This window comes from Sphaerodactylus townsendi, linkage group LG08 (genome assembly GCF_021028975.2).
Source record: "Sphaerodactylus townsendi isolate TG3544 linkage group LG08, MPM_Stown_v2.3, whole genome shotgun sequence".
Lineage (NCBI taxonomy): Eukaryota > Metazoa > Chordata > Lepidosauria > Squamata > Sphaerodactylidae > Sphaerodactylus > Sphaerodactylus townsendi.
This window is the reverse complement of record NC_059432.1, coordinates 67846812-67872697: the sequence shown is the minus strand read 5'-3', so window position 1 is coordinate 67872697 and position 25886 is coordinate 67846812. Positions and strand designations below refer to the sequence as shown.

The 25886-nt window shown below is 40.7% G+C and overlaps 1 protein-coding gene across 1 annotated transcript in view; it reads left to right on the top strand.

Moving 5' to 3' along the window:
• The window catches only part of DGKD (diacylglycerol kinase delta), a 93296-nt gene extending 69153 nt beyond the window's left edge, over window positions 1–24143 (top strand). The window contains exons 16-30 of the mRNA XM_048505626.1: window positions 612–773; window positions 2089–2217; window positions 3158–3254; window positions 3827–3937; window positions 5949–6045; window positions 7313–7420; window positions 9776–9889; window positions 10308–10442; window positions 10683–10834; window positions 10942–11053; window positions 11173–11265; window positions 15735–15854; window positions 17313–17430; window positions 19517–19647; window positions 20952–24143. Of these exons, the coding sequence (XP_048361583.1) occupies window positions 612–773; window positions 2089–2217; window positions 3158–3254; window positions 3827–3937; window positions 5949–6045; window positions 7313–7420; window positions 9776–9889; window positions 10308–10442; window positions 10683–10834; window positions 10942–11053; window positions 11173–11265; window positions 15735–15854; window positions 17313–17430; window positions 19517–19647; window positions 20952–21041 (1769 nt within the window). The 3' untranslated portion in view covers window positions 21042–24143. The remainder of the gene's footprint in view (window positions 1–611; window positions 774–2088; window positions 2218–3157; window positions 3255–3826; window positions 3938–5948; window positions 6046–7312; window positions 7421–9775; window positions 9890–10307; window positions 10443–10682; window positions 10835–10941; window positions 11054–11172; window positions 11266–15734; window positions 15855–17312; window positions 17431–19516; window positions 19648–20951) is intronic.
• Window positions 24144–25886: the final 1743 nt, after the last annotated feature.

Below are 25886 nucleotides of genomic sequence, written 5' to 3'. Positions count from 1 at the left end.
CCCTGGATCTCTGTTTATCAGCTGGTGTTATGATGGCTAGCTCCATTGGGCTAGCTGCCAGCCAAATGATCAACTATTTCACAACTTGATGTCTTTGAAGTTGTTGAGTGTATGCTATCTGAATCGGTTTGCATTTACTTTTTGATTTTTTTTAGTGTTTGATTTTTAAAAAAGCATAATTTATTCTTATAAATGCATTCAAGTGGCAAATATTGCATCAGTATTGGTTATCCTCTTGGAAAGTAGAGGAATGACCACAGTTAGGAAGGACCTTAATATTAGTTTAATATCTTTCTTGAAAGATCCACATATATGCCCTGACAGGTCCATCTGTTGCAACCTATTGAGATTACCAGTGGCTTTGGGCAGCCATATTTTATTGTTGCTCCTGTTCACCCTTAGGTTAAATTCAGAACCTGGTGTTTACAAGCTCTTAGTATCTAAAATTACTTGGGTCCTTTAAAAAGAAGCAAGCAAACTCATGCATTCTGGAAAAGCCATAAATGCATTGTTGTATTCCTGTATTGCTGATTTTAAATGGCCTCATCCCTTCAGGGCAGTGATAGTTATAAAACAATTTCCCTTAACTCTGTCACTGTTCTGTTGTTTAGCTGTAGATGAACAGAATGCTCAAACCCAAGAACAACAGAGTTTTATCCTGGGCCTCTCCACCTCTGAAGAAGGGAAGGAGCTGAGAAATGAGAATAAAATCTCTTTGCAGTCTCCACACGCTGGCAACTATGGATTTCCAAAAGGGAGGAGCCATCGGAAAGGTAAAACCTAGGTTGTCCAGGTGACTGAATTCATAGGAACTAAAACAACCGCAACCAGTGTCACTATACATTTTTTCCTAGCATCTACATTATATTTTTACATTTACCCAAAGTCAGGGATTTCTCTCTCAAGTTGCATTATCCCTTGATGCACTGTCTCCAATACATCAGCTGCTTTCAGAAATCATGTTTCATTGTGGTCTTCGTGAAAACACATGAATTTTAATTAAGAATTTAACAAATAGTCAAGTGGGTGGGTGGTGCCAATCACAAAAGCAGCAAAACCGGACTCCCTTATATATACTCTCTCCCTTATTCTTTTGCTTGCAACAGTTCCGCACAGCCTGTACAAGCTAATAATAATTTGCTTAGGTATAAATTTCAGTCCCTTCATGACTGGAGAGTTTGTCTCTTGAAACATTTTTTTTTTGTGGCTGAAAAATGTAAGAAAGAACTGGGGGGAAGAATTAGGACTAATAAAAGGAAACATTTATTTACACAACACGTGATTGGTATTTGGAATATGCTGCCACAGGAGGTGGTGATGACCACTAACCTGGATAGCTTTTGAAGGGGCTTGACAGATTTATGGAGGAGAAGTTGATCTATGGCAACCAATCTTGATCCTCCTTGATCTGAGATTGCAAATGCCTTAGCAGACCAGGTGCTTGGAAGCAACAGCAGCAGCAGCAGCAGCAGCAGAAGGCCATTGCTTTCACATCCTGCATGTGAGCTCCCAAAGGCATCTGGTGGGCCACTGCGAGTAGCAGAGTGCTGGGCTAGATGGACTCTGATCTGATCCAGCAGGCTCTTTCTTATGTTCTTAAGGGCTTTCCTTACAACGGGAAATCACAGAATAAAGGTGCAATGCTGTCACTTATTTATTAGGGAATGTTAGTTGCTAAGTTAGTATATTTAATTGCTTTGCTGTTCTACCCTTATCCTCACAACTACTTTGTGAGGTGGTTTTGGTTGAGAGAGAGTGACTAGCCCATAGTTACCCACTGAGCTTCAATGGTAAGTAGGGATTCAAAACTGGATCCCACAGATGCTAGTCTAGCACAAATCTTTATATCATGCTAGTTGATAATATATTAGACAGTACTGTTCTTTTGCTAGAATAGGAAAACCCATAAAGACATTATTCTAATGAGAACCAAATTAGAAAATGTTGACATGTCATAATTTGTAACAGTGTCTCCCACAGTGGGTATCCACAATTACTTTCACCATTCTTCACTCCTCCATTTTAAGCTTTTGTTACTGTTTCAGCAGGGTACTAATGGTATTTGTGGTTTGTTTTTGTATCTTATAGTGATCAAGTCTCCTTGTGAAAGATTAATAAGTAAAGGAGGTTTATCAGTGGGAAGCTCTGCCTCTCTTCCTGTCCAGGCAGGTACCCGGGACAATCTGCCAATGCTGAATGCAAAGATCCTCTACCCCAGTGAGTGCAACGCCATCGTCCGATTTAGCTGAACTTGGGGCATAATGGTTTTTTTCCTCTTGTTTATACATTGTTTACGTTTCACAAAAACGTATTTGGGAGTGAAAGTGTTGCTACTGAATAGTCAATGGATACAGTAGACTAAATTCAGAAGAGTCCCAGGAATTAAGCATTATCTTTGCAGTCAAGATACTTCTGATCTTTCTCTGTTGGTTTCTCACACATCTCAGGTCTGCTTCAGAGTGTGAATGTTGCATTTGCTTGCAGTTTCTGCATGCCTCTTTGCTTTGAATAACAGTTCTTGCTTGTTCATACCGTTTTGCTCCTGTCTAAAACCAATTTTTCAATCTTTTTATAGTGATTAGCTGATGATGTGAAAAGTGATTATTAAAATGCCCAGATTTTCTCAGGGTTGTATAGTGCAATCTTGAAATGTGTTTACATTCAGCACCAAGAAGGAATTGGAGTTTTATTGAGGCATGCTCCTTTTACATTTCTGTTTTGGAGTATCCTTGATATGTGCAAATGAACTCTTAGACTGTTCCGTGCATTCTATGATTTGGCAGACTGAGTTGGTCCTATTTCAGAGCATTAACCATTCTTCCAGCTTCCTAAATTAAAATAAATCGATCATGTGAAAAGTTTTGTTTTCCCAAATGTGCAGAATTTTCTTGGTATTTCACAGGACTATAAATAGAAAGAATATTTGATTTTAAACTGCTGCTGCATAGAACAAGACTAAACTTTTTAATATTGTGAAGTCTTGTTTTTCCTCCATTGTTCAGCAACAGTAAAAATGTACAGTAGACAAGCTCCAGAAATGACATTCTTTTGGTTGTGGAAATAAAATAGATCCTCTTTTGCCAGTTATACATATATTCTATACCCTGCTGCATCTATTAAACTCAGTATTGTTTTCTCCAACTTTTCTATTTGGTAGATATTCGTGCTGGAGCATCTGGCTCTTTACCTGGAGGATCTGTCATCAGCCGGTTGTTGATCAATGCAGATCCATTTAACTCTGAACCTGAAAATCTGTGAGTATTCAACTCGAAATAAAGGTGAAGGGCATTGCCTCCTGACAGAACATGATTCATGAGGAAATAATTTTAACAAATAAAAACAAATATTTATTTTGCAGCAAGACGGCATGAATTCTCTTACAAACTTATCCTTAACAATATTTGGATTATACTGAAAATGACAAATGTGAAAACAGCTTTGTTCAGATCTGACAGAGTTGTCTTATCCTAGAGTTCAGAAGAACATGCCAGTAAGAATAGCTTCGTTCTGTCCTGATGTGTGTCCTCATACACTTTTATTTTTCAATGATGTCAGCTGCCAAGTTTAGGTTTGTTTAGTTACTTGATATCCCACCCTTTCCATCCAAAGCCAAGTTAAGATTAGATAGGAAACCTTTGGTGCCCAAGAAGAGAAGAGAACAAATTTAGAAATGTTCAAGGATGGTGCATGATTTCATTTCAATCTAGGGCTGCCAATCTTGGCTGCCAATCTTTCATTTCGATCTATGATTTCCAGTTGATCTATGGCTATCAATCTTGATCCTCCTTGATATGAGATTGCAAAGTGTCTGCCTTGTTCTTCACAGTGACTGTTATGTGGAGAAATGTGTAATGAACAATTACTTTGGAATTGGATTGGATGCAAAAATCTCTTTGGACTTCAACAACAAGCGTGATGAACATCCAGAAAAGTGCAGGTAGGTAATCCATTTAAGAGCTCTGGGTCTCTTTAGAAACTGTATGTGTTCGCTGTAGTTATAAATCCGCTTACAGCCTGATTAAGTTACTTGTATAGATCTCATATGGTCACATTGGTCGGTGATCATAGTTAATTAGGAAGGAACTGGAGTACATGGGATAACCTATTCCTTCAACCTGTTTGATAAAAAGCAGTAAGAACTGGATTGCAGCAGGTTCTGTGTTTTACACCTGCTCTGGTGGATGTGCTTATAGGGCGTCCTTCACTTCTGGAAAACTGGAGGCCATGCTGGTCAAAGTGGATAAGGCATCTGTCTGTGAACTGTGTTCTTACGATTTGAACACGGGTTCTGAGCTATATTTTAGTGGTAAGCCTTACTTAATGATACCTGTCCTAATGTAATCATATTCCTGAAGCCACCAGCATTACATTGGAGACCAGGACCATCAAGTGTGACACCCATTCTACACTTCTTGCTTGGAAGTTATAAGAAGATGACAGTGGTGATTTGGATTGCTAGCTTGTATGATAATTCTGTTTTTCAAGGCTGTTTTTTTCTGTAGAAACAGGCCATAGTTTATAATGCTTTTTTGTTGCTTTAAACATTCTTGCTGTAGGAAATCAAGTTAGGATTTAGGAATGTACAGCTTGGAAAAAATGGCATTTTTCAGATTTAGATATCAGAAAGCCGAAAAATACTAATATTCCCAGCTTTCCATTTTCCAAAAACCAGTTTGGTAATCAGATCTTGTGGGTGGGTATTTCAGTATAGTTTGGCTCCATTATTCCCTGTGGGGGAATTTTCTGGAGGGGCAGTTATTTGAGCTAATGATAACAAATGGCAGAGCTGCTGGTGCCTGTCCTTTAAATAGCCCCCAAATTTCAAGTGGGTCCTGAACAAGGTGCCCCTAACCACCCTATTGTTTGCTGTGGGAGAAATTCCATAGTTTCTCCAGGGTGAAGAATAGCTAAAGACACAAGAGCAAGCAAAGCAGCCCTTCGCCAGAGCCTCTCAAAGGAGACAGAACCATCAAATGCAAAGAACTGATGCAGAACCAGGGAATCCCAACAGAACCATGGGACAGTGTGGCAAGCCTAGCACAGTAAATGTATAACCCAAGAATCCAAAGCAGTATCAAACCAGATAATTGTCCAAGCAAGACAAATACTGCTGTTGCAGACCCAACAAATGTAAAATCAGAGAATCTGAACCAATATTCATCTGAGAATTGAAACCAGTGTTGAAAGTAAGAATTCACTGCAAAAAGTAGACCCAAACAAAGGAACTCCCACAACAAATACAATGTCGCAAGACCAACAAATCCTATTTAAAAGGACAAAATCATGCCAAACCAACATGGCAAGCCAATAACAAGCCTGAGAAGATGCAGACACACCAGAAAAATAAAGAAAAGTAGCCTTGGGAGCCTTACAGCCCCATCTAAAGGGGGGCCATTGGAGGCAGCGCGGAGGCACGTTGGCGGATTTGCCTGGCCCAAGGCATTTGGCTCGGGATGTGGTGAATCTGCTGGCTGGCAGCTGCAGTAGTGCTCCACAGCACTGATGTAGTGGGGGCAACCCTGAGGCGTCGCTGGGGGAGGAGCCAATGATAGTTGCCTCAACAATGCCAGCACCTGGGACTTTGGACTTACGCCACCTTTTCAGTGATGGAAGTCCATTAGGCCCAATGGGGGCTTTCCAGCAGTGGGGAGACCTTTTTTTAAAAAAAATTGCCTACCCACATCACCAGAAATGTTCTTGGGAAATGGCAGGTAGAATGGCCATGGCACCCTGGCCTTTGGAAGGGGCTGTTAAAACACTGGATTCTGATATTTCTGGTTATTTCTGAATATTTGTAGGATTTTTCTGATCTATTTCCAACGACCAGATATATATGAATGAACAACCTCGTTATGGGTTTCATTGACTTTTTCTTCCTTTGAGCATAAGCAGCAGCAGTGTGTGCCGAAGTCAGTTGCATTGCTTGTTCTTTTGCTTTCTCTTATCAGAAGTCGTACAAAGAACATGATGTGGTATGGTGTACTTGGGACTAAGGAGTTGCTTCACAGAACTTACAAGAACTTGGAACAGAAAGTTTTGCTAGAGGTAATAGATTCTGGAGTTATTTACCGCAAGTTGGCCCTTCAAGTCTGATTCTCCATAGTAAGGCAAAAGATGTATATTGTATTCCTCCCTTGCCCGCCATATTTCTGTTTTGCTTAACCAGTGTGTGTTTTGCCAGTTTTATCAGGTGGGGAAGGGGGGGAAGAGACCCCATCCACAATCCTTATGGGTCCCCCCACTTTTAATAGATAAAATCTGCAGCAGTGGATTCATATGTGTTAAGAACATCATGGAGCTTTAATACAGCATCTACTAATATTTGTTGATTGAACCACTAATTCTAGTGAATCAGCTTGCCTTGGTCATTTCTGTCATCTCTTGGAGGAGATGCTGCTTTGTATACATATGTTAAGACTACAAAGAGTGAACTCGGCTGCAAAAGGGGGGCATGTATTCTGAAACTGAAGTTATTTTAGAAAGACTTCACATTAGTTTGTCATCTGCTTTCCAATCTTATTTTTCAAGTGCTACCCTTTTTCTAGATGTTAATTTTTCGACAGACCAAAAATGCATAAGAGATTCAACTAATCTTTTCTCAGCGCTGTTTTTTTTAAGGCACATTCTGTCATCACAACATCAAGACCACAGTATTTTGTCAGAGTGTAATTGCACTCACCCTAGCCTGTCCAATTTATTTTTGGGTGCTACATGGAATTAAGTGCTCAAATGTCACCGGCATCAGCTGAATAGTGTCTGATATATGTAGAGATTCCCTCCTCCCTTGACTTCTTTTTATTGTTAAATCTATTCTAAACACTCTTTATGCTTTACCATTTGAAGGTAGAAGGGTTCATTGTATAGTGTTTTTAAAATGACAGAAATCTGACAGGCATCCTTTTCTCACAACTTTACCCTGTCAAGTGCAGGACAGGTTCTGTGCGTGTTTTGTGCAGGGTTTCTTGTGGCCTGGAAATACTTGTAGTCAGAAACAATGAACCTGCACTCCATATCTGAAGGAAAGTGTAGAAGGACCAATGGTCCTTCATTGAGAAAGCACTGGATGTTTTCTTGAAGATATCTGTGACAAGATATCTTGTTAAGACCTGTTCCCTTTCCTTCTTTTTGCTGTATCATTAGCATATCTGCGCCATTCTAGCATGTATCTTTTTAGGGGGCAGGCTGTTTCCTGCAAGAGGGTGCAATATGCAACCTCCTCTGGGCAACCGCTTTGTCTCTCTAGCTTTTTTAAACCTGGGATTGCTTATTAGTTGAAGAAGTATTAAATTAAAATTGTCTTTGTATCATGTAGTGTGATGGGCGCCCAATCCCTTTGCCTAGTCTTCAAGGAATTGCTGTCCTCAACATCCCCAGTTACGCTGGAGGGACCAACTTCTGGGGAGGCACCAAAGAAGATGATGTGAGTATTTCTGAAATTCTGTGAATAAAAAATTGTCATTTTTGTTTCATATCTTCTGCTTTGTATTAAAATCTCTGAGGGAAATTCCCATGTACCTAGAGAGAAAGTGACAGGGAAAAAATCGGTACCAAAGGAGAGAAGCCTGAACCCAATGACATCCTAATACAAAGCACCTAATTAAATTAGAAGCACCTAGTTTGTTGTGAATTCTGAACCCACTTTACATTTTATATACCCTCTCATCTACTTTGATTTAGTTCTGTTCTGTTATTGTGAAGAAGACTTGTCCTGTCCAAGGTGCCACAAAGTCTGAGCAAAATGTTGGGTTTGTTATTCTTTAAACTTTTCTGGTCAGAGCAGTATAGTCTTGGAAAATCTCCAGTGTGGAATGAAGAGTATCTTCATTCCCTCTCCCTTTCCTTTTGGTATGTGAACGATGCCTCCACGTTACCAGCTCCCAGGATGGGACATATCATCAATCATGGGAGGGGGAAATCTCTGTGTAGCTCATTGAATTGTAATCAATATGTTACTGGCTATATGTCAATCCTGATGATGTCATTATTATAACCGATCTCGCAAGCTGTTGCTCTGGGATGTTGCCAAAAAGTTTCTATAGAGATTTCAGGTATGGGCTATTGATCAATCAATCAATCTTTTTTCGAATAGAGACTTGACTCTGAGTACTATCCTTGGGTTCTGGACTCCCTCCTTTTAAGCCAAATTTTCCCCAACACAAGACAACCCTTTGAGTCCATAAGAATGCTGTGATTCATCTCATTTCACTCGAACTTACAACATTGTTTTATTTTATTTATTTGTTTTATTTACTTTATAGGCCGCCCTCCCCCAAAGGGCTCAGGGCAGCAAACACAGATTAAAATAACATAACGTAATAATTTAACAATTAAAATTCACACAAATTCTGATAAAATTAGCAATAGCTGTTTAAAGTATAATCAGATGGCGATAAAAATCAAATCCCTGTCCTCCCAAACTGTGCCCACCAGAGGCCAGATGTAGTCAGAGTCAGCCCGGCTGGTCAAAAGCCTGCCGGAACAGGGCCATTGTACTTTTGATTTAGTACCTTCTTTGAAGAGAGAACAGCTTTCAGAACTAGAGGGATTCAAGCAGCAGCCATCATCGGAAGCATGAAAAATTAAGTGTGTTTGCTCATTAAAAACCAAAAATATAATTGAACTGGTGAATTGCAATGCCTACGCATTCTCAGTCCTCATGTTTTTATACTTCATACATGCTATTACAGTGGTGGCTCAGTCTAAGTGATTTTTAAGTTGACAAGTTATGGTAGAGAAATGGAAGGGCCTGAGGAAATGGCAAGTAAGTGAGAGGGCTGTAGGAGCAAGATTCAGGCAAGCCAGTCCTGTGGCCTTGCTATAGTGGTGGTAGCTGTGCCAGTTTTACAAAGCTGCTGTCTCATACACTTCCAACACAATAGTAGAAATCAAAAGAGTATCAGTAGAAACCAGCAATAGTGTGACCCTGCAAACATTGCCGATTAATAGCTAGGTGTGAGCCCAGTAGTGCCTTAGAGATCAACAAGTTTTTCGGGATTTAAGCTTTTGACCGGAAGAAGGAGTCAAAGCTGCTTTGGGATGTCAGATCTAGCTGTTGTACAGCAAATCAGCATGGCTATCCTCTGAAACATTCCTGGCAATTTCACCACCATCTACCAGCCTCAATATTACACTGGTCCCCTTGCAATGAAGACGAAGGTTAATATGTGCCTGCAGCAGGGTTCTTGGTCTACACTGTCTGCAACTCAAAAGCCTTCAGTTCCTGCCCTCTTGGAAGCCTTTGTGGTCCAGCCACAGACACAGTCAGTAGCCGTTTACAATCCTTTTGAAACCCTATGAGCAGGGATCTGCATCCTGCGGCTCTTTCAGCCTTATACTGTGGCTCCGCGTAGCCTGGAGGTCGGAGGGTAGTGTGGGCGTGTCCCTCCAGCCCTCCAGAGCAGCACTGGAAGGAAAGGTGAGTGGAGGGGCCGAATTGGAGGCAGCTCCATGCGGAACCGCCTCTCCGGCTCGGTAGATCTTCGGGGCCGTGGAAAACGGGTCCAAATGGCTCTTTGGGTGGTAAAGGTTGCCGACCCCTGACTATGAGGAAGAAAAACAGGTACAGAAGTGTGATTTGGAGTGGAAAAACCATGAGTGAGGAAGGGGCTAAGCCCATAAACATGGACACATTGCTCTTCTACAAATTTCTGCCTCCATTTTTTTTCTTTTAAGGTATAGACATCTTGTACACTTAGACTGTTATTATTGTGTTGCATAGAAAACCCAGCTTCCTTGAAGTAGAAGCTGGATTCCTTTCTCTTCTTTATATTTCTAGACGTTTACAGCTCCATCTTTTGATGACAAGATTCTTGAAGTGGTAGCAGTGTTTGGTAGTATGCAAATGGCCGTCTCGCGTGTAATTAACCTTCAGCATCATCGGATTGCTCAGGTATTTCATTCTTCTACCCGTTTTGCATAAGGTGGCCTGTTTCAAGAAGTAGGACTCTGGTTCGAATCCCCACCCGTGCAATGGAAGTTTGCTGGGTGACCTCGGGCCAGCCAAACTCTCAGCCTCGACCCTGGAGGATATTTGGATGGGAGATTTCCAAGGAATTCCAGGGTTGTAGAGGCAGCCAATGGCAAACCACCTCCAAACTTATCTTGCCTTGAAAAACCTTGATGGCAAAAAAGACCAATCGATGGAAGGCTAACTATTGACTCGCAGCGAAAGTCAGATATCTGTTTTTGCAGGAAAAAAAGAGGCTGAGAAAAGTAACTGTTGTGGGATGAAGAAAAAATGTTTTGACAGACACAAAACATGTTTCTCTTATGATTTAAAATGCATTTAACAGATGAATTTCTTTCAGTGCCGGACAGTGAAGATTGCAATCCTGGGAGATGAGGGAGTCCCTGTGCAAGTTGATGGGGAGGCCTGGATCCAACCACCAGGATATATTTGGATCGTGCATAAAAACAGAGCACAGACATTAACCCGTGATAGGGTAAGAGCAGCATTCTTACATGATGAAACTAGCTAACAAAAGGGATATCCAGTATAGTGGTACAATATCATTATAGTCTTTGCTGAAATAGGTAGGCATGACTCCAAGATATAGGTAGGCATGACTCCAAGATATATTGGCACGTATCCAAGATATATTGTGCACGTATCCAAGGTATATTGCTACACCTCCTCTTAAATGGTCACAGAAGGCACTGAACAATATGATCTGTTCTTTCAGGCATTTGAGAACACCCTGAAGTCCTGGGAGGACAAACAAAAATGTGAGCTGCCCAGACCTCCCTCTTTCTCACTGCACCCAGAAACTATATCTGAAGAAGAGTCTACTCAGATCAATCAGTTCTGCCGAGCAGCAGGAGCTCTAATTCACAGGTGAAAGAGTCATCTTCTTTGTTTTCTGGACACAAGCAGAGCAAGGGGCACCACAATAAGATAATAATCCAAGAGACTCATATGTTTCCCTCTCCCCTTCCCTACAGCATTCGAGAAATAGCTCAGTCATACCAGGACATGGAACAAGAACTTGCTCACTCGGTCAATGCTAGTTCCAAATCTATGGACCAAGTGTATGCCAGATCCAAGTCTGCAGAGGTATTATCTGGATTCTCTTACTGTGCTCATCATGTGCCTACTGAGTGGACTCTGGCTGGCATATTTTGTTAAAGACTGGCTTGTAAAATCCAGTCCTTAAACATGTGTTCTTTGCACAGGGCCTAAATTGCAACCTCGTCGTGGAAATGATGAATAATGTTAAAGCCTTGCATAATGAGACAGAACTCCTCCTGGCTGGCAAAATGGCTCTGGTAAGGGATAATTTTTTTAAAAAACCCTCATTATTATCTCATTATTTTTGCTGCTTTTGTCATCCTCATTCTTTATTGAGAAGATAATTATCCTCTGTAAGTCTACAACTCAGGTTTGGCAGTGCTATTACTTCTGCATCGAAATATTACAGTATTGTTCCTGAAATTGACCCCAGTTTATAATGGGTTGAAGCTGATTTACCTAGAGTTTGGATTGTGCTGTCAGCCAAGAGGGAATTTGTAGGGTTTGTTGTTGGTTCACAAGATAAATAAAACTGACAATGGGTATAGTGCTGTATGATCAGACCTGAAGAAATACCATATATTTTCTGGGATCACAGTATCTTCGGATATAAAACTTGTTCATAGCAGATTCATTCTTACAAAATGTGTCCCATCAGTGCAAGGCTAAGAGTCAAATTAAATGCAGACAAGACGATAACCAACACTGAGGAAGTGGATTTGATGTTTCCACAAAAGTGCATAGAACCAGAGGGCTCGTCCTTGGACTTTTTGGATTGTCTATATATGGATGTGCTGATTGGACTATATACTCCATAGGAATGTTTCTTTGTATATGAATTTCACATGAAACACACGTGGCACTTTTTGCACCATACTTAAGGGGACTGCAGCTTTTTTGTAGCCTATGGGGTCGTTGTTGGTGCCACTGAAAATCGTGTCACATAGTTTTAGGGACAGTGTCTAGCAGCAACATTCCTTTAAAAAAGTAATGGTTCCAAAATATATGTTGTCATCTGACTGCATTCCTTGCAAGCTGTTGTCATTGCTACCAGTTTTCCAAAGCTAACCTGCCCCTTAGCCCTTCTACAAGCTTCCAGTATTCATTATGTCTGGAACAAAAATTATTTGATACTGGGCATGTCCATCTTCTACCTGGGTCCCAGAATTAGTTGTTCTTTTACATTTTTCTCGTGATATGTTGGGTGAGTCCAGGAAGGAAGTAATTGAGGGTGCCTTGGAACCATGCTTTTGGCAAGAGCTCATGGCTGTGTAAATGCTCTGCTGATATTTTGGCCACAGCTTTAGAACCTGATGACCAGATAAAGGCAACAACACAATATAGCTTTGTGCCATGGTAGCTTACATTGTAAACAGGTCCTAACTCTTTCTTGGGAGATCTTTCATTTTCTCTTCTTCTTGACAAATCCTGCTGATCTTTTGACATTTTACAGTCTTTTGACATTTGAGCTCCAGTTATTTCTAGATTTGGTAACCATACAGGATTGTTTAGTGAAATAAAAACAGGAGAACTGTGGTTTGTTTGAGAGAACAGATTTAATAATGATGAACTGAAATAAAACCTGATTTACAAAACTGATCACAATTACAAATCTCTAGGTTAGGTCAAATTGCAAGTCATATGACAATTTTGTCAAAAAAATGTTGCTCCTATTGAAAATGTTCCAATTTCAGTATTTCTATAGGTATTGGCCAGTTGGCAAAACAATTTCATTTGGTTAAATAAAAGATGAGTTGCTTTGCTTACATTATAGAGTCACGTGGGAGATTTCTTGTCCAAAACTTTCAAAATATTATGCAGCAATATTAAAAATATTCTCATAATGGCTGCATACTGACATATCTACCCTGGCATATCTACCCTGATTTTGTAAAGATTATAGTGCTAGGATTGTCTCATATAGTCTAACCCCCTAATAGAAGATGTAATGGAAATTTTGGTCCAAAATGAGCAAATGTTTATGTCCACGTTATCTTTATATCTAATTTTGAAAATGGCCTCAGAGTGTGGAACAAGGGGAGGTTTTCTTCAAATTCAGAGGAGTTCTGGGGTTTGCAGAAAAATCTGAAAAATGAAAAAAGAAATGTTTGGGGAATTTAAAACTTGTGGAAGAAAAAAAAATGAAATGACACTTATGCTGCAATGGCTCACATGTCATTTTTGTCTTAAGCCAGTCACATTCACCATAGGGTCTAGTTTGAATTAGTAATAAGGCAGCCCCAGAAAAATAATGTTACCGTATGTGGCAGCAGTAGCCAGGGACATGGCAGCAGCGGGATGGGGAGAGGTAGGAAGAAAGGCGTTAGTGGCAGCCAGGAGACAAGGAGGATAACAGTAACTTATGAGTGGTCTATGTATTTTTTTATGTGTTTATGTAAAATTCAGATTTAATTTCCTTCATTTCATGACTATTATATCTGCTTTCATAGGTCTTATTTAAAATGACATCATAGTGAGGATCATCTCACTATGGATCTAAGAAGTAGGCTCTTTGTCATGGCAGGTCATGCTAGAATAAAAATTGTTAGCCTGTATGGTACCAGAAGATTCCTGCTTATTTTTACCTCATGTATTTGATTTGAGAATCACTTTTGTTTAGAGATTTTTTTAAAATTATTATCATCATCAAACCTATGTGCCGCTCTTCCCCATAGGGCTCAAAGTGGCTTACATTCAATAGATTAAAATAAATACATTACAATAAAATATATTAAAATACATTCCACTAAAATCCTATAGCCGGCTGCATTCATCACAACCCACCCCCCTTTCCTGAAGAGAGATGTTATGTAGGAGGCCTGGTGGAACAGCTCTGTTTTACAGGCCCTGCGGAACTCTTTCAAGTCCCACAGGTCCCTGATGGAAATTGGTAGAGCGTTCCACCAGACCGGGACCAGAGCTGTAAAAGCCCTGGTCCTAGTCAAGGCCAGTCACACCACAGGGGGGCCAGCGGTCACCAGTAGATTTGCCTCCGCTGATCTGGTCCCTAAGATAAGAGGGTCCCAGCCTGCGAATGGCCTTAAAGCACAGGTGTCAAACTCGCGGCCCTCTAGATGTTATGGACTAGAGTTCCCATGATCCCCTGCAATCATCATGCTGGCAGGGGATGATGGAAACTGTAGTCCATAACATCTGTAGGGCCGTGAGTTTGACACCTATGCCTTAGAGGTTAAAACCAACACCTTGAACCTGATTTGGAACATCACTGGCAGCCAGTGTAACTCGCAGAGCACCGGGGTGATATGGTCCTGCTGCAAAACACCAGACAGGAGCCGCACTGCACCAGTTTCAAATGCTGGATCAGGAACAGAGGCATCCCTCCCATTGGGCAAAGTAGGCAGTTGCCCAGGGCACCCCCTTGTGGGGGGCGCAAAAACTGCATGTTCGTTTGTGGGATTTTTTGTATTTTCAGTGTTTTCCCCTTTTTGGCCTGCAGAGGGCGCAGTGTTTAGGCTAGCAGCACCCAAATTTCAGGGATTTTTCGGGAGACTCTCCTGAATATATCACCCAGGTTTGGTGAGGTTTGGTTTATGGAGTCCAAAGTTATGGGCTCCCAAAGGGAGTGCCCCCATCCCCCATTGTTTCCAATGGGAGCTAATGGGAGATGGGGACTACACTTTTGAGGGTCCATAACGTGAGGAGGAGGAGGAGGGGGGGGGGAGCAGCAGCACCAGCACCAGCACCAGCATTATTGAAAGTGATCCTGTTTCACCCCAAACAGCATCACTTTCAATGTTGTTTAAAACTGGAGACCCCAGATTCTCCCTTTCAGGTGGATTTAAAAGGAGAATCTGGGCTTCCTAGTTTAAACACCATTGAAAACAATGCTGTTTGGGAGTGGATTCCAGCATCACTTGTTTAAACTAGGGAGCCCAGATTCTCCTTTTAAATCCACTTTAAAGGGAGAATCTGGGGTCCCCAGTTTAAATAACATTGAAAGTGATGCTTCCCTTAATTGGGGGGACTGGATACAACACCATTAAATGTTTTCATAGCAGTAATAAAACATTTTGAAAGCATTTTGAAAATGTTTTCAAAAAAATATTTCTGCTGTGTGGCATGGCCCATTGCTGTGTTCAGATTTGTGAGTTGGACCGTGTTCTATAATGTGATGGTGACTTTGATATGACCTGGTGGAAAAAATCATTGTTTGGTCACGGTGGGAGAGGGTGGCCGCCCATGTGTGGGGGGGGGCATCAAACTCAGGTTTTGCCCAGGGCTCCAGTTTGCCTAGGTACGGCACTGATCAGGGACAACAGAAGACTAGTATAGAGAGTTACAATAGTCCAGCCTACTTCCAGCAAAGAAATAAACTGATAAATCCACACTTAAAAGAAGATTTCTTGACCTCTGGCGCAGGGAAAATTAGATATCTATCGGATGATAACATCCTCAGATAACACCTGATGTAGCTGAGTTTTTAGTGATATCTCATAGGATCCGGAACCATGAAATTATTTCTGTACAATTTCCAACTGAACTTAAGTAATGTGATCTAAGGCTACATGTTATTGGACATTTATACATCCCCATTTCGTCTTCATTTTTAATAATTTATCTCATTTATGTATTTTATTCCATTTATTCTAAATTTCTTTGTTTTGCTATGTGCATGCCAATAAAGGTCCTTTGACTTTGATTAGGCAATTCTGTTTTCTGCTATGCAGCTGTAAACTGTGCTTGTGTGTTTCCATCTCTGATGCAGCAGCTGGATCTTCCACAGAAAGAACAGCTTCTAGCAGCCCTGACAGAAATGGATTTTCATATGAGGAAGTTAGCAGATATTCCTTGGCTGTGGCAGTTCATGGAGCCCAGTGATGAAGAGGTAACTTATCAGGAGAAGAGCAGACAGCCTTGCAGTGACGTAGGTATAGATTTTTTATGGGGGGGTTCAGGGGCGAGGCCACGCCCCCACCTGCCTCTGGGGGGCGTGGTTACGCCTCCCCAAGCCCCACCCCCACCCTCTTATAAAAGCAGCTCTCCGAGGCAAGGGATGGAAGACTCCCGTGACCCACACGCCCTGCCTCCCCCACCAGTTGGGCTCCCAGCTGGCAGCCTGCAGAGGGGTAGCTAGGGAAAATGGAGCTCAGTGCAAAATGTTAGGTTTGCGCACACACACCCCACCCATGGGCAACTGCTGTGATGCTGGAATCCACTCCCAAACAGCATCACTTTCAATGGTGTTTAAATTAGGGAACCCAGATTCTCCTTTTAAATCCACCTTAAAGGGAGAATCTGAGGTCCCCAGATAAAACAATATTGAAAGTGATGCTGTTTTGGGGTGGATTATCCCCCACCCTGAAACAACATCACTTTCAATGTTTAAACTGGGGACCTAAGATTCTCCCTTTTAATCCATGCCGAAGGGGGTGGATTTAAAAAGAGAATCTGGGAAAATTTGGGGGGTGCCTGCTGTCAGGGGTACAATTGTTAAGCTAGCAGCACCAAACTTTCAGGGTATCTTTGGGAGACTCTCCTGATGATACAACCCAGGTTTGGTGAAGTTTGGTTCAGAGGGTCCAAAATTATGGACTCTCAGCTTCAATTGGCAACAATGGGGGATGGAGGCACCAGCTTTGAGAGTCCATAACTTTGTACCCCCTGGACCAACCCTCACCAAACCGGGGTGGAATCTGCAGCAGACTATCCTGATGATACCACCTAGGTTTGGTGAAGTTTGATTCAGGGGGTCCAAAGATATGGACCCTCAAATGGGTAGACCCATCTTCCATTAGCTCCCATTGGAAACAATGGGGGATGGGGCGCCTGTTTTGGGGGTCCATAACTTTGGACTCCCTTAACCAAACTTAACCAAACTTGGCTGGTATCATCAGGAGTGTTACCTGACGATAGCCTGAAATTTTGGTGCCGCTAGCCTAAAAACTGCACCCCCTGCAGGCCAAAAACAAAAAACTCTTTAAAATACAAAAACCCACAAACGGGGGTGGAGCTTCGGACATGCATTGGGGGGGTCTGAACCCGAGAACCCCCCCCCCCTTACCTACGTCCTTGCAGCCTTGTATCACTTGCTGTTATTGTGATACCGTAGCTGAATGAGGTGAAAGAGATCAGTTGTGACACTTTACTCTGACAGAAGTCCCTACGCGAACTTGAATGAAATTAAGTATATGGTACTGCCATGAATTGTTTAGTAATATGGCAATTTGTCATCTCTCCACTGAAATCCTTGTCTATAATTTATTTCTTATTATTGACATATTGTGTTGGCTGGTGATCTACAGATTACTTGAATTGTGATCCCTGAACATTTTTTTTTCTGCAGAACCAGATGTTGGACTATTCAAAACGTAGTCGGAGTGGCAAATTTCGTCTGGTGACAAAGTTTAAAAAGGAAAAGAACAACAAAAACAAGGAGACTCATAGTAGTCTGGGATTGCCGGGTACCATCTGCCTGCATATTCTCCTTTACCCTCCTTTCCTATTCATACATACATGTGGACATGTGTGCCACCTTTTGCACAAAAATGCCTCTCCTCTCCTCATCTTCCTTCCTTCCTCATTCTTCTTCTGAGTTTGCCCTTTTCATTTGTGTTTACAGGAAATGGACATTCCCATAGCAGAATAATATTTTCTGGGATGTCTTCTGAAGCTGTACAATAGTGATATACTGAGTGACTCTTCCCAAATATAAAAACTGATTGCATCTTAAAGAAAGCCTTCAGTGATTTTCAGGGACATGTCACTTGAGGTCTGAAAGATGTTTAGAAATCAGAGGAACTGCAGGCCCCAGCCACATAACTCCAGCTCTCCCACTTCCAATGCTCCCTGATTTGGTTAATGGTTTTCTCTCATTGATTCATTCCCATGCTGATTAATCAGTTTAATTATCTGTGAATCCTACATCATCCCTGGTGCATCTCGAGCTTTAATTCTGTTGCTTAATATGGTACTTCAAATGAGACCTTGAAATCAACAATTCAGATAGTATCCAGATACTTTAATTGCAACTGGGTTGATTTGTTGGCTTATATTCCATTTTATAAAGACTTTTCTCCAACTTCTGACAGAGCTATTTGTTCTTTGGTGCTAATGGTATCATCCTCTGTACTCCTGATTTTTATGGCACATCTTTCTTTTTCCTCTGCCCTGTAAGGTGCATTATGCCTTCTTTCAGAGGCGTAGCAAGGAGGGAAAGTGCCGGTGCACTGGTGCGTCCTCTGTCCCCCGCCCCCTTCCATGCCCCCACAGGGGCACGCCCCATCCCCTTGGAGCTACGCCTCTGCCTTCTTTTACTTAGAGACCAGCAGAGGTGCTACATGGCTGTGTGTGTTGATGGCCAGTCCTCCTTCTCTAGTGGAGGAGTACGTTGTGTGCCCAGAAAATGAATGCAAACAAACTGGCTGTTGTGAGTTTTTTGGGCTCTGTGGCCATGGTCTGGTAGGTTTTGCTCCAAATGTGCCTCACCCCAACTCCTGTGAAGTAGACAAAACATACACTCCTCCACGGATCTCACCATGACATGCCTCTGAAGATGCTACCTATAGATGAGGGTGAAACGCTAGGAGCAAAAACTGACAGACCATGGACACGCAGCCCAGAAAACCCACAACAGCCAGTTGTTTGCAGCCGTTTGCAGCCGTGAAACCCTTCAACAATACAGTTGCTGACACAGAACATTTGCATTAACGTATTGTTCACAATACAAGGAATAGAAAAGAATATGAACTCTTCCATTTTCTCTACTTATAGAAACACACCATCCCTCAGTTTGTTTTTCTTTGGATCCTTTTCACACAGTGAGATTGGAAAGGTTTGATATTTATGTACTTTCCCCCAGGTTTTTTTCATTGCATGTAACAGATTATAGCTGGGTTACCACATTTACTGAAAAATTGAGTATTCCTGACTTTGTAATTCTGATTTATTTCCAGGTATTTTCTCTTCGTGTTAAGGGAAAGAGTAAGAGAAAAGTTATACAAACCTGAGGCTTGCTCCCAGTCTCACTCTGTGTAGAGATTCCAAGGGATGTGTTCATGTATTACCTTAAACATAAATACAGAGCACAAGTTTTTTTTAAAAAAAATTGGAATTTGCACTGTTCCCATGAGAGTTATCCTGTGATAGAGTAGCATGAAGACAGAAATCCATCTTGGCTGGATTGTCTGATAATTTTGAGTGTTTCTACTTTGTTCTTGCATATATAACATTAAAATTACTTCTTGGATTCCGTCGAAAGCACCCAGTGGTCCAGGCTAACTCAGCAGTGTTGTATTTGATCATGGGTTAAAAAAACCAGCTTCCAGTGCACCTGGTCTCTTTTTAAGAGCACATGTTTTCTGCTTCTGTTCTGTTTCTTTGGAAAAAAAATGTTTGCACCACTTGTCATTTTTTCTGCTGTGAGGTGAAGGTGTTGTTTTCAGTTCTCTTCACATGCTGCTTTGGCTTTTGCTGGCAATCACCTTTTTCAGTGCCTTTCCTCTGGGCTTTGGGGTACTCAACACACTCCTGCTTTTCCATCTCTGACAGTTCACCTCTGGGGAACGGAGGAGGTTGCGGCCTGGCTTGAGCATCTGAGTCTTTGTGAGTATAAGGATATCTTCATCCGGCATGACATCCGGGGCTCTGAGCTCCTGCATCTCGAACGGAGAGACCTCAAGGTACTTTCATGAGCAACTCATCAAGAGTAGCCATCTACATTTGCATGGCCATTTGTGCTGACTAAGCTTGGAGCTGGTCTGCATACTCTCCGTTCTAGGTGGCTTTAGACAGAGTAATAGAGTATTTTACAGGTATGAATTAACTGAGTCAGGTTAGAGACAAGGCACACAAATCTTTTAAAAGTCACCACTCAGATTGTAGATCACTGTGATTCACTACTATCTTCTAGAATGTTTTTAACTTCTTAATGCTGTTTCTTAAAAGTTCAGTCACTTTTCATAAAGTAGAAACTTCTGTTAAAGGAATTGAGTAAGTAACTGTATTATAGTAAGGCAGATAATTGCAGAAATATGGGATACTGCAGCCAGCCGGTATTCTAACTTTGATTTTGCCTGTACAAATTATAAGACAATTTATTGGAGACTGTGTGCAGTTGCTCAGCCAACCTATATCAGTTACAAGATTGCAGCAAAGTTCTGTACAATTTCCAGTGTGGTCATTGTTCCAGGTTTCTGGTGACTTTAGGAACAGGTTGGGTAGTAGGTTCTGGCTTGATCAAGAATTGACAGCAGGAAGTACAGATGCTGCTTTGAGGAATACAAAACTGGATCCAATAAAATATGTAAAAGATCCCAGATTTAATCCTAGGTCTCTCCAGTTAAAAATATCTGGACTTAGAGTTGGGGTGCTTGGAATTCAGGAGAACTGCTGGCAGTCAGAAAATATGGGGGTACTTAGAATTCAGGAGAACTGCTGCCAATCAGAGTGCTGAGCTAGTTGAATGACTAGTTTGAATATGTTCTCTTGTGAGCTTTTGTCTGGCACTGTCATCACTATAGTGCAGTCTGTGTTACAGAAGCTTAATGAGATTCTGTATTGGTGTGAAATGAGAACTGTATGTGTAAATTGAATGATTTTTTCCTGATTTTGCAAGTGTCTTCAAGTTGAATGTTTGAGTTATTTGTTTGATACATGAGAAACTGAACAGGGTTGTTGTTGTTTGGTGGTGCTTAATTTATCATTTTTCTGGATCACCTTGGTTCCTCAGCTCTCTACAAATCTTCCTGGCTGATAGCTGGGACTGAATTTCTATTTGTTTGCATTGAAAGCCTACTTATGGATTTGAACCTAATGATATATTACTTTTTCAAGTTCTGCAACTTTAGGGCTTTACTTCAGAAGTGTTCTGTTTGTCACATTTCCATTTTTCTCAGTTCCATTTTGTGTGTGTGTTCTGATAACTGAGCTAAGCAGTCTACAGTTGATAAGCTGGCCTCAGATTATTTTTCATGTTATTTTTCAGGATCTCGGGGTGACCAAAGTGGGCCATATGAAGAGGATATTGCATGGGATCAAGGAACTGAGCAGGAGTATTCCTGTCGGCGAGGCTTGACTTCTGCTTTCAGAGCCTGCATCTACCACTCCCGCTGACGTCTGCAAAACGAACACTTCAAAAAGCAGATTTTCTTAGAATTGTTTGTATGGACCAGCCAAACACCAGTGTTCAGAGCTCGTATCTAACATCATGGTGCTACCTTTCCGTTGTGAGGTACACCACTATCCAATCAAGTGGCACCTTGCATTCCAAAGCCAGTGTTACTTCGCCATCATCAGCCACCACGTCCCTACCTTTACACTGGAATGGGGACACGCCATGCATGCTATACTCCTTCCAGCCCGTCCCAATAAAAACAGCCCGAAGGTCAGCCAATTTTGTACCCAGGTGAACATCCCAGAAGCCAATATTTTAAATTATCTTACATTCTGAGTACTGTGCCAAATACCAAGAGAGATGAAAGCACCTGTTATGACACACACGGACACAAGACCATAGAAATAGGCTCTTGGGATGAAAAGGGGGGCTTGTAAGAAAACTCCATGAGCATTATAAAGGATTACATTCACCAAATTGTGTTTATACACAGTCTTTGTATGAAGCCCAACGTGATTGACATTAGAAACTGATTCTTTTCCATTAGCACCTTTTCTGTGAGTCAGAGATTTAATTGAGGAATCTTTTTCCCCCTCTCCAAGGATATGAGTCCGTCACTAAGTCTAAAACTGTGTCATCTTCTTGTTTGTAATGGTGGTAGATGGTAGAGGAATGGGACTACATGTTATTCTGAGGGCTTGCACCAAATGCTTAGAACATCAAGTGCCTAAAATATTGAAACCTGCCAGAAGTGCATCCAGGGTAGAAGAATTTTCTGATTCCCGTTGACATTTGGGTTTTTCAATGCATAGACTCTGATTCTAACAAGTAAAAGAAAAAAGGTGAATAACATTGGCATTTCTAAAAACACTTCTGGAAGAGAATCTACTGTTGGAGCTTGGATCTTTCTGTGCATAGGTTTGGCAGGGTATAAATACTTATTTTCTTTCAGTGGCCGTTTCCCAAATTTTATGAAGCCAGAGCATCATTGCTGGAGACATACGCACTTTTTTCTCTGTTTTAAGAGAACCTTGGCCAAATTCCTTATTTGTGTAAATTTTCTGAATTCTTCAATATTTGTTCTGGTTGAAAATTACCCTTTAGAATTGAGTCTAGTATTGTTTCCTTCTTCTTTTACAATAGAAGATGACATGGTCTTATTTATGAAAAGCCATAGTTGAATCTGTAATATACATTTTTAATGTATAGATCAGAAAAACTCCTTAAATCTTAGCCCAGCATCTCTGGCTCTGTGCCGTTATCACTGTGTGCAGATATATTTAGCCTTAAAGGTACAGATTTCTGTTGTTTTTTGGGATTCCCTGCACACAGTGGAGGATTGCATATTTCAGGGTACATGTTATTGAACTAGGTTGCTTACCCATCATATGTTCATTTATTAGGATGTTAATAAAGATCTGTGCAAGACTTGACCATAAGCCATCATTAAATAGAAGATAGCAAATATTATTCCTGCACTTTATAATTGGTGAAAACCATAAAGCAGCCTCTCCTATTTCCTGGTAAACACCTCAGGGAAAAGAATCACTGTGTAATAACTTTGGAGAAAGATATTGTGTGGGGGGAGATATTCCTAATCCTTTAATTGTGTAAATACTGCAAGGCTTGCTCTTGTGCATCTCCAAAAATCTTGTGTGGAATATAATTTTTTTTCATGATTGGTCTTGCCCTAAGAAGGAGTAGTTTAGCTATACTCCTCCAACTCAAATGCATAGGAGATTGTGATTTTAAACTGAACACCTTTGGATTCATAACAAGCTGATTTAGGCCTAAGGCACAACCTAAAAAGCCTCTGCACACGACATATATTGTAAAAAGATGTCAATACAACATTGTAGCAAAGTGAGCATCTAGCTGCCATTGGAGTCATGTCTCTGATATCTAGTAATATCACTGAAAAATGTCTGCTGCTAAGTAAAGGTCATTAAAACAATGGTTGACAAAGGCTTGTCCATAGCAAGCTAGACATTGTACCTTGGGGACTGTAGAATTTCAAGCATATCTTTTATGATTTTTATAAAAGATGGAATCTAATGCATTAAGCGGCCCTGCTTCCTGGACACCAGTCATTTTATGCCTTTGTAATATTTGAGTTGGGAAAAGAACAGTGTTGTTCTTGGGGGAAAATAATTCAATTTTGAATGTCTTGTGCCCTTTTTTGCATGGCACTACATTGGAATATTACCTGCCAATATCTTTTGTTGGGTCCATTTCATTCATTGGAGGTGTATTCTTTGTAAGTAAAATAAATTTATCCAAGAAAGTATAATCCTAAACAACTTTGGAAAGAATAGCATGATCTAGTGTGAGTGTGTGTGTGTGTCTTACATCTGAAATGGTTCTTTGGTGCCCAAAATATCCACTTTCAATTCAGTGCAGCTATAAGACACGTACATAAATGTGCCATGCAGTCATATGCATGTTTATAGTTGGAAGTATTTTCCACTGAATTAGTTGGTGCTTCCTCCCAAGTAAGACTGCTTAGGATTGCAGCCAAAGTTACTTATGTTCCATTCTAGTGAGTATTTTCACCTTGCTAGTCTGTGGATGCTTAAGAAGTAAAAATGCCACTAGCTCTTGCATCTCTGACAGGAACTGTAAAGAGGCATTGTGCCAGTATCTTGAAAAACTGACCATCTGTATCATACTGAAATGTTTGAGCATTGTTTAAAAATTAATATAGTATGAGTGATAATTGAAGGACTGTTTACACAAAGTTCCTTGTATCTTGATGGATGTGTGATGTGGAAAAAGGAAAGCAAGAAAATTATTTTATAAGTGATTTGATGTCTGTATTGTTGCCCACCAAAGGCTGTTCCTCAGGGGTGTTGTAGCCATTCTGGAAATCTGGTAAAAGCGTAGGGAAGCATGTCAGTCCTGTACAGTCTACAGAAGAAGGTTGTGTGCCTTAAGAATGGGACCTGTTATTTATTATTTTAATTTATACAGTGATTACTATGGAAACACCTCTTGTATGTAAATATTTTGCAATTGATTGGTGTAAATACATCGTTCTTGTATATAAAGAAAATCTGTTTCTGAGCTTTGCTATAAAGAATTGGTTTTTTTACTGCCTCTATTGAGGAAGTAGCAATTGTCAAATAGTCGGCTACTCAAAAGGAGACCAGCGCTGATGTTCCTAAAAAGTGAAGTGGTTTAGGTCTCGCCTAGAATTTGTGTTGGGTGCAAAGAAGGGGGAGATTTCCAATAATTTCCCCTTCGCTTAGGAGACCTCTGGTCCTCCCCCCACACTCAAAAAATACTCTGATTTGTTTGTTAATATCCACACATTCCATGTCAAACCAATTTTGGGGCTTGTTAAAGTTTTTTTACATCAGATACCGCAGAGCCTGCTAAATTTGAGTAATTAGCTGTAATTTCTCATACATATTGATTCCTTCCCATGCAGAGTTTGCTACCATAATCTTAAGTTTGTTTTCCTCAACATTTGGTGACTTCAGAAATGCAGCCATATCCTATTCTATTTCTGCTGTCCATCTAATTCTCTTAAAGTGATCCTGCTCTTGGATAGTATTTTCAATAAATGGAAGTTGATAGTTGAATGTCATGACAATAGGAAGGTGATTGCTGAGAAAATTACTATCGACCGCAAAATCTTCTACAAGATGAAGCAAATCTGGAGAAATCAGTACGTAATCAATTAGCTTCTCCTATGTTGTGATACAAATGTAAATTCGCTTGCGTTAGCAAAATTTATTTAACTCTAATCCCAGTTTGGTCAAATGAATACCTGCTGTGTTTGTGATTTTATCTCTCGAATTTCTTAAATAAGGGATATATAGCAGCTGGATATCCTCTTGTTCAAACCTTTCTTTCAGAAGGAGATGAAACAATCTCTGCCAATTCTGGCATTTGGATGTCCTGCTATTTGTATGTCCTGCTATTTGTATGTCCTGCTTGCGTTAGCAAAATTTATTTAACTCTAATCCCAGTTTGGTCAAATGAACACCTGCTGTGTTTGTGATTTTATCTCTCGAATTTCTTAAATAAGGGATATATAGCAGCTGGATATCCTCTTGTTCAAACCTTTCTTTCAGAAGGAGATGAAATAATCTCTGCCAATTCTGGCATTTGTATGTCCTGCTATTATCAAATCAATTGTTGGAAACTGGCTTTCTAATTTTTGCATGTAAGAAATTAACCTACTCCATATGTTCCCTAATTTTACTTTTTGGTGAATTGGGGACATATAACAAAAGATCAGTCCCCTATCTTTATCCATGTTGCTTGAGGAAGGGCATCTTTCCAGAGCCCTAGATTTCACCTTTAAGGAGATTAAAGTAATTAAGCCACCTGAACACCGCCCCACCCTTGTAGCAGGGAGGCAGTATGTTTTGTAACCTGGAAAAAAAAATCTGCTAAGGACACCAAGACTCTTGAATTAAAATTTTGTGGTAAGGGTGATTCTCCTTTAAGACAAGCTGATTAGACAGAGTGGATTTCAAGTTAGTCAATTTGTGCGATGTTGGCTATGTTTTTTAATATAAGGCTCATTGACCTCGAGAAAAGCAGTGCTTCCTCTGCCATGAGGTCCAACGGGACAGGTAACTTTCTGGCCTTATGTTCCTCATCATTATTTAATAAGTTAATTAGGAGTGGTTCGTTATCCACCCAACTATTTTCCTGTGTTGCAAGCAGTGTAGAGTGACAGTTTATAACAGTCTTCACAGCATTATTGTTACTGGCTGAATTCCTTTTGCTCACAGCAACATTTCCAATTTTATCTTGTCCTAATAATTCCAGAGGTTCATACCTAATGGTTAA